Genomic DNA, 16,096 nt, shown 5'->3' on the forward strand with positions numbered 1-16,096 from the left:
TAACATTCCCCAATCAAGTCACTGATCCAAGTCCATAACATCTGTCATACATAATCCATAAAAATATCACCCTCATTAGGTGTCACAAAATTGTTTTAGGAAAAATGGGACACTACATAGTGATATTTATAGTTGGGTGGAACATACGAGGTTTATAGCCCCTTAGTGTTTTGTTTAAAAGATAAGTATTTTTTATTATGTTTCATATGCTTTTGATGTGATATTTCTACGTTTATATGTTAGCTATGAAGCATGTGTAATCTTGCATGCTTAATAGGTTGTGTGTGTGTGTGTGTGTGCAAACATAGATCTATTAAGGTAGCAATGGTACTTGAATCACAAAATTATGCATGGCATGGTGACCAAACAAAGTTACAAAGTAGTTAATTTGTATTTTGATTGATGTTGGGCTCTAGTGGATATAATTTATCATGGTATCAGAGATTGCACGAACTTGATGGACTTTAAATTGCAAAGGTAGTAACGTATCCCAATGAGTGGCTATCAGTGTTACAATAAACCTAGTGGTTTACTTCATGAGAGCATCATGAATGCATGAAACAATCCTATCATGAAGTGTGTGTGCGCAACAAACATGTACAAATACACACAAGGTTTGATAAGCCATGTCCTTTGGGAAAATTTATGACTATCATTATTTATAATCAATATATAATAATGATCATTATGACTAATTAGTACAAAATTATTGATACATTATTATATATGAGTATATTGATTGAGTGCAACAAACACGTATAAATACACATAAGGTTTGATAAGTCATTCTTTGGGAAAAGTTATGACTATCTTTTTTTTTCCCTGAAAGAAAATTCATAATTTCATAAGGTGAAATTACATGTTGTAGATGCCCATTGGCATATGTTGTACCGTGGTTGTCTATCCACTATTAACTTAGTATTTACAATGAGACCCCTAAGGGTGTGCTGTGCAGGTCCATGGACCACAATAAAGATCAAAAATCCACCCTCGTGGGTGCGAAACTGAAGTCCATATTTACATACAGCTACTTCAGAAAATTTCTCCATTTAAATTGATCAAAATAAACTAATAGATTTTTACCATCTTTCTTGGTCTAACGCAAAATGAAATCATCCAAAATTTCAAAATCATTTGATGCATGTGATTGTCGTCCAACATTTCGTTGTAAAATTTATTTTATTTTGTTTTCTTCTCAACCTGATGGGTGGGTAGTAGTACTATCCACCGTTTATAACATTATTGTTAACTTTACCTGCTTTAGAATATTTTTAAATCTAAAAACATACACATCTTAGAAGATGTGTGTTCTCAACACCCATTTCCCGGCTCAGAAGATGGGTGTTCTCAACACCCTTGCTACTCGTGCCCTAAGGATCTTTGATGAAAAGAGCTTCGAGAGGGAGAAATCCCATCTCCTTGATGTCTTTGTTGAGAATGGTTATAGTAGATACATGGGTCAGAAAGCTTTCCTCAAAGTTGCCAAGAATTCACTAACTAAAAGAGAACCAAAGGAGCGGATTCCTCGTGTCCATCTTCTGTTTGTTCAAGGGACCACTGATAAGATTGCGAAGATTCTTAAGAAGCATAATGTCCCCGCGACCTTTAGGCCTCTTAACACCATCGTAAGTCCCTCAGATCAGTGAAGGATCCTATCGACCTTAAGGATATGAAAGGGGTATATATTATCCCTTGTTCCTGTGGGACCCCCTATATTGGTGAGACTGGTCACTCCATTAATCAAAGGATTAGTGAGCACGCCGCTGACCTTAAACATAGGAGAACCATGTCTTTCGCTTTAGCAGAACACGCGGAGAAAACCAAACATCATGTTTGTATTGAGGAAGCTAGTGTTATTGCTAGAGTTTCGCAGTTCCATCATCGAAAAATTAGGGAAGCCCTTGAATTGAAAAAAGGCCAAGCAATCTCAATAGAGAGGATGGTTGGAAGATCAGTCGTTGTTGGGTCCCAACGCTCTCTTCCTAGTCGTTTTCTTCCCTTCCTCCACTCCCTCGTTTTTTGCTTGTTCTTGTTATCCCATATCCTTTGGCCTTTGTTCTTTATTGATTGATATATGTGGTTTTTTTTTTATGCTAATAATTTTAATGATAAAATAAATATAATTACTTTAATCGTTATATGATAATATGTTAATAAACAATTAATTAAATCTGAATATTTAAAATATTATAGTTTTATTCTTTCTAACACTTGACTTATTCTAATATTTATATTTTTATATATATTTATTAAATAGTTAATACATTTTATACTATTAATTTAATATATATATATATATATAGATTATAAAATAGTTAAAACCTCTAGGTAAAATTCATATGTCCCTTTGACTTTTAATTTAATAATAATATAACTAACTATCAATTTAATAATCAATTAAATTAACTTATTTTTATGCCTCTGGTCCAGTCCAACTAACTGTTTCCTAGTCAAATTTAGTCGTTAGTCAATATAGCCATTACCTGGTAAGTAAATATAGCCGTTAGAGGTTTTGCTCTGACTATTTAATATGCAAAGCTTGATCTGATTCTTCAACTTGTCCTGACGATGAACCACGCTGGTTGGTTCGAAATGCGCCGACAAATGAAATATCATGTGATTTACGCCGAAAAATCTCTCATAAACATACACATCATTCAAATATGTTAACAATTATTTTCTGTGAATATTATTTCTATTAAAACCAAAAATATTAGAAGTATCACACGATCCCAAAAATGTAGTGTGTGGTCCAACAAACAAAATTTACGCAGAACCTTCTAAACTTTCAAGGTTTCAGGTAAACATGATTGATTCTCTCTTTGTGCAAAATGAGTTAACAAATCGTAGTTCTTGACCCCAATGAAATGCATAGATTGGTGTAAACTTAGCATTGTTCATATACGGTACCAAACAAACTCCATAAAGTTGGCATTGATTCTATATGATACCTCCATAAAATTCATTCTAGATGAAACTATAAATATGTCATACTTTAAAGAAATTCATCCCTTGTAACCATTGTTGACCATTGTTAGATCAATAATCTTAGACTCATTCAAACACAAACCTTCCGAGGAATATGAAGGATCCGTTAACAAATGCTTTCAAGGATTCAGCCCCACTATTACTTACTTTCGAAAATACAAATATTGATAACGACCCATAAAATTAATCTACAATATAAAAGAAAGAACTTATTTGCCCATGCAAATCATTCAAGTAATGCATATGCATGAAAGAAGATACAAAACAAGCAGAATGGTTTATACTATTGAGATTCAGATTAGCCCAACTCAAAAACCCATGTTAGACCTGAAAAGTCTACAATCTAACCATGTTATTAACCTTGACCAAAAATCTTATAAGAGTTAAAATCCTAACCCAAAATACTAAAAAAAAAAAAAAAAAATTAGTAAGAGTCTACAAAGGAGATAAATTTTGACTGCATCCTAGAAATTTCTCGACGCTAAATACTAAACCAGCTATTGAAATAAACAATCTAATAACCTGATGAATTTCCAAGGGTATGTAAACTGTTAAACACCCAGCTCTACCCTTCCAAAACTTTGAGTTCTTCAAAACAATTATGTACAAGTGTAAATATGGCCTCAGATAGTTCATCTCCTCTCATGAGCTTATATTGCTCGAACTTTGCTTCGTCATACTTAAGAGCATAGTTCCTGCAAGCTCTAATGCTCCCTGCACAACAAAACAGAAACTAGCTTGAGCAGTTTTTACATTAACTTCAACCACCATTAAATATTTACTTTTTTAAGTTTTTAGAGACATTACTTTTCAAACAGAAAATTCGTATTGCAGACACCCCTTCATGCAATTCTCGAGTAAACAAAACTATAAGCCATGGTATGAATTTACCGAACATGAAATTTTTTTAGACCAATCATACAAGGAACTTCAACAATGCTCATAAGATGAGAATCAGGTGACGAAAAACAATATTCTCTAAAATTATTGCTCTCTATTTTAAATATTCCCTTACTCTTCTAACTTGTCACATTATTTGGCAGGAATGTTGCACTTATCGCGATACCATCGGAATTATCGCGATAATATCACCAAAACCAACCTCGGCAATAATATCGGCAGTAATTATTGCGATAATTTTCCCTTTTGAAATTATCACAGTAATTTAGGTAATTATCACTGTAACTTTATAATTATCGCCCTGCCTCTGTCAATTTCAACTTATTAACAATTAATTTTTCTTTTGACCCTAATTTTTAAAAATGAGTTAAGGGATTGAACTGTGAGGATATTATAACTATTTCCATCAAGCAAAGAAGGGTTAATTGTTTTCATTTCCCATAATTCATCTCATGAGATACATAACCTAGTAGTTAATGATAATATTAAATTCTTGATGAAAAAGAAAGATAAAGGAAAATGCCACTTTTTAACATTACCAGTAATTGACTTAGGATATTTGACGGTGGTTCCAACCTCATTGGATTTTATATCGAGAAAGTAGAATTTTAGATCCCACTCAAAATCCAGCAGACTTCACAGTTTTTAGTATTTCACGATTGGTAGGATTGCAATGTTTCTACTACATTTTGTGATATACAAGGGTATGGAGCTAACATTTAATCAAGATCACCAAGCCCTCTATTTACCTCAACGTTAGTGGAATTGACTGTTGAGCTTCTCCTTCATGACCCTAGTAAAAATGTACACTTCGCTCAATTATTCATGACCCTAGTAAAAATGTACACTTCGCTCAATTATTCAAGCAAAATCATTGATTAGGATGTTAGGCTTTTTCTATCTTATTTTAATACTTAGCAGGTGATCTTGATGAAGAGGATCCCAATTTAGGCAATGATTTTGATGTTATGTAGCTATTTGTTGTAGCATGATTTTCTTTGGATATCAGAGGCCATTTAGAGTGTCTCTATTGATCTTTTTTTATTTGGATATGCCTTGCACTCAATAATATTTTGTGTTGGACATTAGATAAACCAACGCTCCCCGTGTGTTTCGTGACATGGACTAACCGCCTCTCGTGGATCCTTATCTCTGGTGATGCAATCATTGACTAGCACCTGCAGGTTTTGGTGTAATGGCAATCGTGATTCCCAACAAGTGGTATCAGAGCATAGGTCACGAGTTCGATACACACCCAGCGCGCGTTTGGGGGGGGATTGTTGGACATTGGATAAACCAACGCTCCCCATGTGTTTCGTGACATGGACTAACCACTTCTCATGGATCCTTATCTCTGGCGATGCAATCATTGACTAACGCTGTGGGTTTTGGTGTAACGGCAATTGTGATTCCCAACATTTTGGTTATATGCACTCTTGCTATATCCATGAGAAATTTTGCATATTTTTGTATAATAATTTGGATTCATATGGATGCACATGAATTATATGTTCTTTTCAAAATTTGAATATTTTAAGTATTTTTTGGTTGACCAATCTTTTGGTCCAGCGGAAGATGTTGTGACCATTTTCCATCAAGCAAACAAGGGGAAATGCGTTGTTTTCATTGCCATGATTCATCTCTTGAGGTGCAAATTTTTTGTTTTGATATGATTTTTGTATCATTCTATTAGGTCTTATGACTCGGGACAAATATCATATTTCAATATCGATGTCTGATGTATCACTTGACATCTTGTACATATTATATATCGATTTTATTTTCATATTTATGTAGCAATGTGTTTGCTTGATGTTGATATTGTTTAAGAAGTTAAAACATTGAGAAAAAAATTAATATTTTTGTATTTTTTAAAGTTTCCCGATAATTTTGACAATTTTCCTGATATTGCCAATAATTAAAATTTTGGACCCCGGCGATAAATTGCCGATAACGATAAATGTAACATTGCTTTGCACAACTTTTATTTTATTCATATAGATAATGCAAGCAGTGCACATAAATTTAATATAAATAAGGCTGGATACTAAACACTGTTTCATAAGCAGCACTAACAATCGATCCACATATAGCCGCAAAACAAGCCAATGCACTACTAGCCAGATCAGATCCGACTAGCCAGAGACAAAACCATAGATAAAGTTTACAAGCAGCAAGTTCAACCCATTCAAAAGTACACATGTTGAGACTGCCATGCAGTCTGCAACATTCCCTTGTGCATCTACAGTTATGGCCACCTTGTATCTATATCTTCATCGATACAAACCAACTAAAATCAAGGCACTTGACCATTATTTTAACTCTTGCATCCAGATGCATGCCCCATTCAGCAGAAGAGACAATGTTGCTAACATCATCCTGGACACAACCCATCCACCATCTGGAAAGCCAGCACGGTTAGTGGAGAAATGATCAAGCAAACTTTCGTTGGCTTAACCTAACGAGGCGATCACTGTGAATAGTTGTCCCTTTCCATAATCCATGTCTCCACTATCACGGCCTCAGATTCAATTCAAGTCCCATACTTCATCAAACATCTTGAGGTAGCCAATAACCAGAATAAGCACCGAGTTCATACAAGTCTCCGAGCATGCATCCAATTTCAATGCTTCTCTACTGCATAATCTGAGAGATCCCAAATGGAAAGCTATGTGTAATAAAGTTTAGCGCCAATACAGCAGCATAAATGAACCAGACTTATAAATTGATCCACTATACTGGAGCATTAATTCTGATGTGCGTAAAATTCATCCTTGCATGAGTGGAATCCTTTTGATAAATTTTGAAACCCTATGAGCACAGCTTGTTATATTTAGAAACAACTTTTGCCAGAAATGTGTCATGGTTAGCAATTTTTTTTTATTTAACTTACCATATGTCAATGGACTAAAACTTAGATCTTGAGCCACACTTTCAAAGGACCCCCCCTCCTCCTCCACCGCCACCCGCACCCTCACCCCCACCCACATTTTGATACCATCAGATGGCCTCATCTATACCCCACTTTTAAGATAAAGGGTAGGAGAGTCCAAGAACTATGCATGAATGGGGAATGTCTGATGGAAATTATTACAACATATATTGAAGCAAAAACCTTCTGCCCTGAAAGACTTCGTGATTTATTTTAAGTGGGGTAAACTTTGTGGCACCATATACATTATTTAGGTGTTAAAGGGCTAATGGTAAAAGGATGGCATCAAAAGGCCTACGTGTCATCTAAATTTGGATTATACAAATTCATCACATGGAAATTTGTCACTGTGCAATGTAAATACTAAATTTAAATTTGTAAATGACTTAAACACAATCCAGATTCAGATTCAAAAATGAAATACATTGATTCAGATCCATCATTCATCATTCTAAATAGTACTAAGCAAAATACTAGATATTGAAGTTTGAAATAGTAAATTGAAATTACTCAAAAATAGCAAAGAGTGATGACTCGAACACAATCTAAGCTCATCAATATCTAGAGTAAAGACTGAAAAGTTAAAACTGAAAATTAACAATGGACAATGAACATTAAAAATATAATGAGCATCAAGGAGTCAACCACATTGATTGGTCCTCTACATCCATCTGCTGCATGAAGTCATTAAGACCATCAATGGGAGTGTCACTATCTGAGTCAGAGTCACTCTCATGAGTAAGTTAGTAACCAATGACACACCAACCAAACCATGCTGCAGCCCATCCAATCCATCCTTGTGATATTCCCACTTAGCAATATTGCTATGAGAAATATCAATCTTGCCCAATTTTGTCTAATTTCATGTTTGCACTTAAGAGATGTGGGTTCAGAGGTCCCACATGAATTTTGGGATTAAGAGGGGGCCCAAACATTAGGAAGGAAGGGAAATATTGCGGCTCTAGTGGAACGTGGGGGCCACCCCATGGAGAATAAAAGCCCAAATGTTGAAGACGCTCTCATTGGAGCAAAGTTGGTGGGGAAAGTCGAGTTGGGGCCACATGGGCATCTTGGAGACTCTTTGATAAATAGAGCAAGGGGCACTCATTTTGGTCGTTCATTCATCTTTGAGAAAATTGTCTTTGACATAGCACACTTGAGCTGAAGCCAAGTTTGCAAGTGTTGTTTAGCACACGAGTGTCTCCAAGCGAAGATCTCAACTCTTGCTTCGGTGGACTTCGAGTGCCAACCCAAGGAGGGAGTTCCATCATTTTTTATTGTTCCAGCAGTAGGGAGTGCGAGCTTGTGAAGAGGCTCAGCAACAGCAGCATAGGGATTGCACAATTCTTGGAGGAGGCACGCTAGGAGGTTGAGGAGTGAAGTGATTTTAGGGTTGAGGCTTGAGGAGGCTTGAAGCGGAGTCCGGGGAGGTACTTTGTTGGAGATTGCAACTATTTTGGGTACTTTTCCAGCACTTTGGAGGAGCAGCAAACATAGAATCTGTTGCAGGTTACATCTTCTGCGCGTAGAGGAGGGCCAAGCATCTGGGGTCAATTTTGGAGTGTCAAAACTAAGACAAACCCTTTCTGGGTTTTTGACAAGGACCCAATAAATAATTTGGCAGAATTTTCTCGGCAAATTTGAGGGGTCAAACAGGGATCCCAATTCAGCCAGCAACTAGAGGATCTAGGGAAATTTGGGCCGAAATTCTGAGGTCAACATTTGGCCAATTCCTTTGTGGATTTTTGTGGGTTATTGGTGGAGAGTCTGGGGTTAATTTCCCGAAATTTTTTGAGCACAGGAGGAGGCCCTAGCAATAGTTCTTGGCAACTAGCAGCGTATTTTGGGGCAGTTTCAAAGCAGAGCTAGGATAGAGTAGCAGCAGGTTTGAGAGGGACTTCTTATTGTTCATTTGGGCTTAGCTAGCTTGCCTTGAGCAAGCCTAGGTGCACTCTTCCCAGCAACTCATTGTACTCTCCCCAGCACCTCATTGTACTCTCTTCTTATTATAATAAAATGGCTCAACGGTGTTCTGATGTTTGAGTAATTTTCTATGTGTTTTTGGCTATGTTTGCTTTGTTTATCATTGTAAATTTCCATTAGGAATATTCAAGTGGTATCAAAGCATGATTTTGGCCAACTGTGGGTCTAAATCACACATATGCACAAGTGCTATTGTGGACTAAAATTCTAGAGGCTAAAACACTAATCCCACATTATCTCTAGATTGAACTTATACCCAAAAATGTCTCAGTAGGAGAAATTTGAAAATGTTACTAGGAGCATCGAGAGACTAGTGGGGTAGTGCAAAGAGTGGTTGTCAGCAAGGGCAACAAGAAGAAACAGTGGTTGCTAACCCACAGATGAAGAAAATAAGAGGAGCATGATTGTTGAACAAAATGCTAGTAGTAAAACTGCAGAGACGAAGATGGGAGGCAGAGGTAGTGACGAGATGAGAGAGAACATACCCATGGAGGAGGGAATTCATCTAGATATGTTCCAGCTGGTTGATGATGAGGCTAATGGCATGCAGGAGGAGCACGAGGATGACGTAGGAGTCACCCCTGTTGGAGTTTCATTTGGTAGCCCCAGTAGACAGATTGGAGGAGGCAGTTGAGCACACATCCATTGATGAGGTATCCATTGATGAGGTATCCTGGTCTATGAAAAAGCTTCAAAACGGCAGCCACCTATAGTTGACTGATGAGCATGTCTTGCATGTTGGGTTGTCTATGGAAGAGCAGTTGGAGGCTCATGTCGCCCATGATGGAGGAGGATGTGCAGCCATCCTTTGGGCTAGCCACTAATGAGGGCCAGCATAGAGACCACACGGGATTCTAACACAGTTCGCTCCAGAGGCGCATGATAGGATCTACAGCGTTATCAGCCCACCCCTACGCATTGGATTGAGAGAGGCAGAGTTGTCTAGACATACCAAAGGGGATGACCAAGTTAGCAGCACTATTGGGTCACCTTTGCCCATTGGAGAGAGGGAGACGAAGCTACCTAGTCAGATCTCATGTGTTGACCTGGATAGCGGCATGACACGATCACAGTTGCACAAGGTGCAACATCCACATGTCGGGGTTGTTCTATGTGCGGGAGTTCGTGCATTCGATCCCTCTCTTTGGGTTGGATGGCGAGAGATTCTGAGTTGGTAACCTATGGAGTGGGCTATGGAGATGGTGGTGAACCCAGGTGTAGCTCAGCAAGAGCTTCCAAGCACTGGGGATACCGGAAGCCCAGACTAGCATTGGGATCCGAGTGGGACTACCTATCATTTGCCAGGTATGTCGATTGACTACAACCTGGATGGTACAATTGACCTAGCAGTGGGGCATGCACATTCGCTAGGGGAGTCTTGGTCAGCACCAATGGCCAACCAGTTTATGGACAGACTCTTTTGGTTGTCTTGGTATGATGTCTATACACGGAATCACGGGGTGATCAACATACTCTAGCAGGAGTTTCTCAAAGGAGGTGACATTGGCAAGCCACCAGACGATGCCTTGTATGGAGTTGGGGACTCTTCACTTTTGTGTGGGGCACAGAGGACACAGAGGAGCAGAGCAGTGGTGGCATCACTGCTGACACATAGGGAGATTCACTTCTCGGATCCCTCGAGGGGGATTTGGAGTGAAGATCGATTCATCGACGGTTATAGTGATGCGATGGTGGAGGTGATACCGATCAGGTGTGGGCCAACACATAGAGACAGCTCTAGGCCATCACATCCAGGGATGTATGGGAGCATCTAGCATTGAGCAGTGGACTATAGGTGGACATGGAGGTGCATGGTGGTGTATCATAGTGTGTTGAATCGCATTGTGGAGTAGGAGTGCCTTACATCACATTGAGTACACGCGGGGAGTGACTGGTGCCTTGACGCAGACAATACAGTACAAGATGGTATAGCCTTAGCCAGGGGTATCCAGTGGTGTACAGGGACAGGTTGCGACATACAATGGCATGTTGAGGAGTACGATGATACTTAGTGGTATGCAATGACACATATTGCAATGACAAAGATGGGAGGCAGAGGTAGTGACGAGATGAGAGAGAACATACCCATGGAGGAGGGAGTTCAACTAGATATGTTCCAGCTGGTGGAGCATGAGGCTAATGGCATGCAAGAGGAGCACGAGGATGACGCAGGAGTCACCCCTGTTGGAGTTTCATTTGGTAGCCCCAATAGACAGATTGGAGGAGGAAGTTGAGCACACATCCATTGATGGGCATCCTAGTCTATGACAAAGATTCAAAACGGCGGCCACCTACAGTTGACTAATGAGCATGTCTTGCATGTTGGGTTGTCTATGGAGTAGTTGGAGGCCCATGTCACCCATGATGGAGGAGGATGTGCAGCTATCCTTTGGGCTAGCCATTGATGAAGGGCAGCATAGAGACCACACGGGATTCTAACACAGTTCGCTCCAGAGGCGCACTGACAAGATCTACAGCGTTATCAGCCCACCCTTAGGCATTGGATTGAGAGAGGCAGAGTTGTCTAGACATACCAGAGGGGATGACCAGGTTAGCAGCACTATTGGGTCACCTTTGCCCATTGGAGAGAGGGAGACGAAGCTACCTAGTCAGATCTCATGTGTTGACTTGGATAGCGAGATGAGACGATCACAGTTGCACAAGGTGCAACATCCGCGTGTCGAGGTTGTTCTATGTGCAGGAGTTCGTGCATTCGATCCCTCTCTTGGTGTTGGATGGCGAGAGCTTCTGAGTTGGTAACCTGTGGAGTGGGCTATGGAGATGGTGGTGGACCCAAGTGTAGCTCAGCAGGAGCTTCCAAGCACTGGGGATACCGGAAGCCTAGACTTGCATTGGGATCCGGGTGGGACTACCTATCATTTGCCAGGTATGTCGATTGACTACAACCTGGATGGTACAGTTGACCTAGCAGTTGGGCATGCACATTCGCTAAGGGAGTCTCGTTCAGCACCAGTGGCCACCCAGTTTATGGACAGACTCCTTTGGTTGTCTTGGTATGACGTCTATACACGGAATCACAGGGTGAACAACATACTCTAGCAAGAGTTTCTTAGAGGAGGTGACATTGGCAAGTCACCAGACAGTGCCTTGTATGGAGTTTGGGACTCTTCACTTTTGTGTGGGGCATAGAGGACACACAGGAGCAAAGCAGTGGTGGCATCACTGCTGACACATAGGGAGATTCACTTCTCAGATCCCTCGAGGGGGATTTGGAGTGAAGATCCATTCATCGACGGGTATAGTGATGCGATGGTGGAGGTGATGATACCGAGTAGGTGTGGGCCAACACATAGAGACAGCTCTAGGCCATCACATCCAAGGATGTATGGGAGCATCTAGCATTGAACAGTGGACCACAGGTGGACATGGAGGCGCATGGTGGTGTATAGTAGTGTGTTGGATCGCATTATGGAGTAGGAGTGCCTTACATCATATTGAGTACACGCGGGGAGTGATTGGTGCCTTGACACAGACAAGACGGTACAAGATGATATAGCCTTAGCCGGGGGTATCCAGTGGTGTACAGAGACAGGTTGCGACATACAATGGCATGTCGAGGAGTACGACGATACTTGGTGGTATGCAATGACACATGATGCAGCACATTGGGCTCTTGGAGCGTTGCCTACAAGGAAATTTAAGGACTGGGGCATTGGGTGTACCATTGGATGCAGCTCACCTAGGATCGATGAGGACATTGTTGAGCATCTAGGGACACCATGTTTAGCGGAGACAGGGCTTCGAGGGAGTTATCAATAGATCTGAGGCGGAGAGAGTCTCGTCCATAGGATCACTCTTGAGCATTCTAGCAGACTTTTGATCATACCCTTTGGGACACACCCGCCTGTCATCCTCCAATGTTGCTTACAGTCATAAAGTGTTTGGTTGTTTCCCCTTGACACTCTCCATTTAGGCAGAAGGGCGTGGGAGGCTCACCCTAAACAGTTGGATGAGACACCGCGTGTTATGAACCAGGAGGAGACTCTCCAGTTGAGACCCTTGGTACGTGCACGAGTTGTCGAATACAGGCTTAGGGATGACGTGATTGATTGCCCAAGTAGCACATGTTCCACCCCTGGGCTCACACTGGAGGGACGATGGATGGTAGACTTCGTCTACAAGAGGGTACCCAGACTTCGAACAGTGTCCAGGTGTATCATCAGGAATTGGGATAGCAGATTTCACTGCGTGGTCTGGCAGTAGCAGGGCAGGTTCGCATGTGTGGGACATACTCCTTATACTTGGGGTCCACCCAAGGGATACATAAAAGGGTCAAAGATGAGGACCAGATGGGTTCTAGCAGGTGGCAACGCTACACAGCGACATCCTGTGAGGAGTGGGATTTATGAGCTCCCTGAATATTTGGGGGATCCAGGGACCCGGTTGGCGGGTGGATCACTCCCCTTTGTGATGAGCAAGGTCATGGCAGAGGGTGATCATTCACTTTAGGTTTAACACATGGGGGATCAATAAGACCTCCATTGCATGGCAAGGCAGACTTATCATGTTATGGCTCAAGGTTGAGATTGGCAGTGGAGGGGTAGATATTGGCATCATGGGAATGCCCGAGCAGGATGAGCTTAGCTCTCACAGATCTTTCGCCACTAGACCTCAGGAGAGGAGGATACAGTCCGCACACGGTGGGGAGTATGTCATAATCAAAGTAGTGCAGCGTTAGCATGGTGGCAACACTCTGAGATTAGCAGGGGACCTAATCATCACCACTCTTCACAACTCAATAACCTTTAGGGATGAGCTGGTTCGCATGCGTGGGACATACTCCTGATACTTGGAGTCCACCCAAGGGATAAAGTGGTGTACAGGGACAGGTTGCAGCATACAGTGGCATGTCGAGGAGTACGGCGATACTTGGTGGTATGCAGTGACACATGATACAGCACGGCGAGCTCTTGGAGCATTACCTCCAAGGAGACTTATGGACCAGGGCATTGTGTGTACCATTAGATGCAACTCACCTAGGATCAATGAGGACATTGTTTGGCATCTAGGGACACCATGTTTAGCGGAGACAAGGCTTCGAGGGAGTTATCAGTAGATCCGAGGTAGAGAGAGTGTTGTCTGTAGGATCACTCTTGAGCATTCCAGTAGACTTTTGATCATACCCTTTGGGACATACTCGCCCATCATCCTCCAGTGTTGCTTACAGTCACAAAGTGTTTGGTTGTTGCCCCTTAACACTCTCCATTTAGGCAGCAAGGCATGGGAGGCTCACCCTAGACAGTTGGATGAGACACCGCGTGTCATGAGCCGGGAGGAGACTCTCCAGTTGAGACCCTTGGTAGGTGCACGAGTTGTCGGATACAGGCTTAGGGATGGCGTGGTTGATTGTCGAGGTAGCATATGTTCCACCCCTGGGCTCACACTTGAGGGACGGTGGATGGTAGACTTCATCTACAGAAGGGTACCCAAACTCTGAACAGTGTCCAGGTGTATCAGCAGGAGTTGGGATCGCGGATTTCACTGCGTGGTCTGGCAGGAGTAAGGCAAGTTCACATGCATGGGACATACTCTTGATACTTGGGGTTATGCTCCACCCCTGGGCTCACACTGGAGGGACGATGGATGGTAGACTTCGTCTATAGGAGGGTACCCAAACTTCGAACAATGTCCAGGTGTACCATCAGGAGTTGGGATAGCGGATTTCACCGCGTAGTCTGGCAGGAGTAAGGCAGGTTCGCATGCATGGGACTTACTCTTGATACTTGGGGTCCACCCAAGGGATACATACAATGTTCAGAGATGAGGGCCAGATGGGTTCTAGCAGGCAGCAGCGCTACGCAGCAACATCCTGTGGGGGGTGGGAGTTATGAGCTCCCCGTATGTTTGGGGTATCCAAGGATCCGGTTGGCGGGTGGATCACTCCCCTTTGTGATGAGTGTGGTCATGGCAGAGGGTGATCCAGTTCACTTTAGGTTTGACACATGGGGGATCACTGAGACCTCCACTGCATGGCGAGGCAGACTTATCATGTTATGGCTCAAGGTTGAGATTGGCAGTTGAGGGGTAGATATTGTCATCATGGGGATGCCCGAGCAGGATGAGCTTGGCTCTCACAGATCTTTCGCCACTAGGCCTCAGGAGAGGAGGATACAGTTCGCACACAATGGCGAATATTTCATAATCAGAGTAACGCAGCATCAGCATGGTGGCACCACTCTGAGATTAGCAAGGGACTTGATCATCACCACTCTTCACAGCTCAATAACCTTTAGGGATGAGTTGGCTACTATTGGGGGAGATCATGCAGATCTTCCATTGGGCTTTAGCGATTCGTCGATGGCATGGGGGACTTCATTAGCATGGCAGGTGGGCCAGCAGGATGATATCAGGAGAAGCTCACGTGAGCGAGATTCTACCTCTACAGGGATTGGGTGGTATCTTCAAGAGTATACTCCTGGAGTGCATGGGATGGCCTACATGGTAGGACAGCTTCACGAGGAGTTGGGCATAGTGCCACATTATCATGATCCCCTACTCATTGATGGTATACAGGGGACTTCTGGAGCTTATACTGCGCAGGATAGTGAGTGGAGCGAGGGGAGCCTCGGGTGGGACAGGATGGCTTGGGATCTTGGTATTGAGGGATTCTATCATGTCAAGACAGTGCAGAGGTCAGGGACGAATCAATGGCGCTTCTGGGACCCTAGCACAATTTTGCAATGACAATGGGGAGAAACAACTAGAGAGAGCATTTGTTCGGCAGTTCCTTGAGGACAAGCAACGTTTTGGCAATGAGAATTGTGATATTCCCACTTAGCAATATTGCTAAGGGAAATATCAATCTTGCCCAATTTTGTCTTATTTCATGTTTGCACTTAGGAGATGTGGGTTCAGAAGTCCCACATGAATTTTGCGATTAAGTGGGGGCCCAAACATTAGGAAGGAAGTGAAATATTGTGGCTCTAGTGGAGTGTGGGGGCCACCCCATGGACAATTACGACCCACATGTGGAAGACGTTCTCATTGGAGCGAAGTTGATAGGGAAAGTCGAGTTGGGCCCATATGGGCATCTTGGAGGCTCTTTGATAAATAGAGAAAGAGGCACTCATTTTGGTCATTCATTCATCTTTGAGAAAATTGTCTTTGACATAGCACGCTTGAGCTGAAGCCAAGTCTGCAAGTGTTGTTTAGCAAACGAGTGTCTCTAAATGGAGATCTCAACTCTTGTTTTGGTGGACTTCAAGTGCCAGCCCAAGGAGGGAGTTCCATCCTTTTTTTATTGTTCCAGCAGTAGGGAGTGCGAGCTTGTGG

At 42.2% G+C, this 16,096-nt stretch overlaps 1 protein-coding gene across 3 annotated transcripts in view; it reads right to left on the reverse strand.

The window, feature by feature from the left end:
- Nucleotides 1–3,246: 3,246 nt before the first annotated feature.
- The window catches only part of EMB1687 (ribonuclease P family protein / Rpp14 family protein), an 82,431-nt gene continuing 69,581 nt past the window's right edge, over nt 3,247–16,096 (reverse strand). For all 3 annotated transcript variants that reach the window (XM_089447054.1, XM_089447053.1, XM_089447052.1), the window contains exon 4: nt 3,247–3,702. In XM_089447054.1, the coding sequence (XP_089303180.1) occupies nt 3,554–3,702 (149 nt within the window). In that variant the 3' untranslated portion in view covers nt 3,247–3,553. The remainder of the gene's footprint in view (nt 3,703–16,096) is intronic.

The sequence above is a fragment of the Pinus tabuliformis genome, chromosome X (genome assembly GCF_031772625.1).
Source record: "Pinus tabuliformis cultivar Carrire ecotype Pingquan chromosome X, CPIR1, whole genome shotgun sequence".
Lineage (NCBI taxonomy): Eukaryota > Viridiplantae > Streptophyta > Pinopsida > Pinales > Pinaceae > Pinus > Pinus tabuliformis.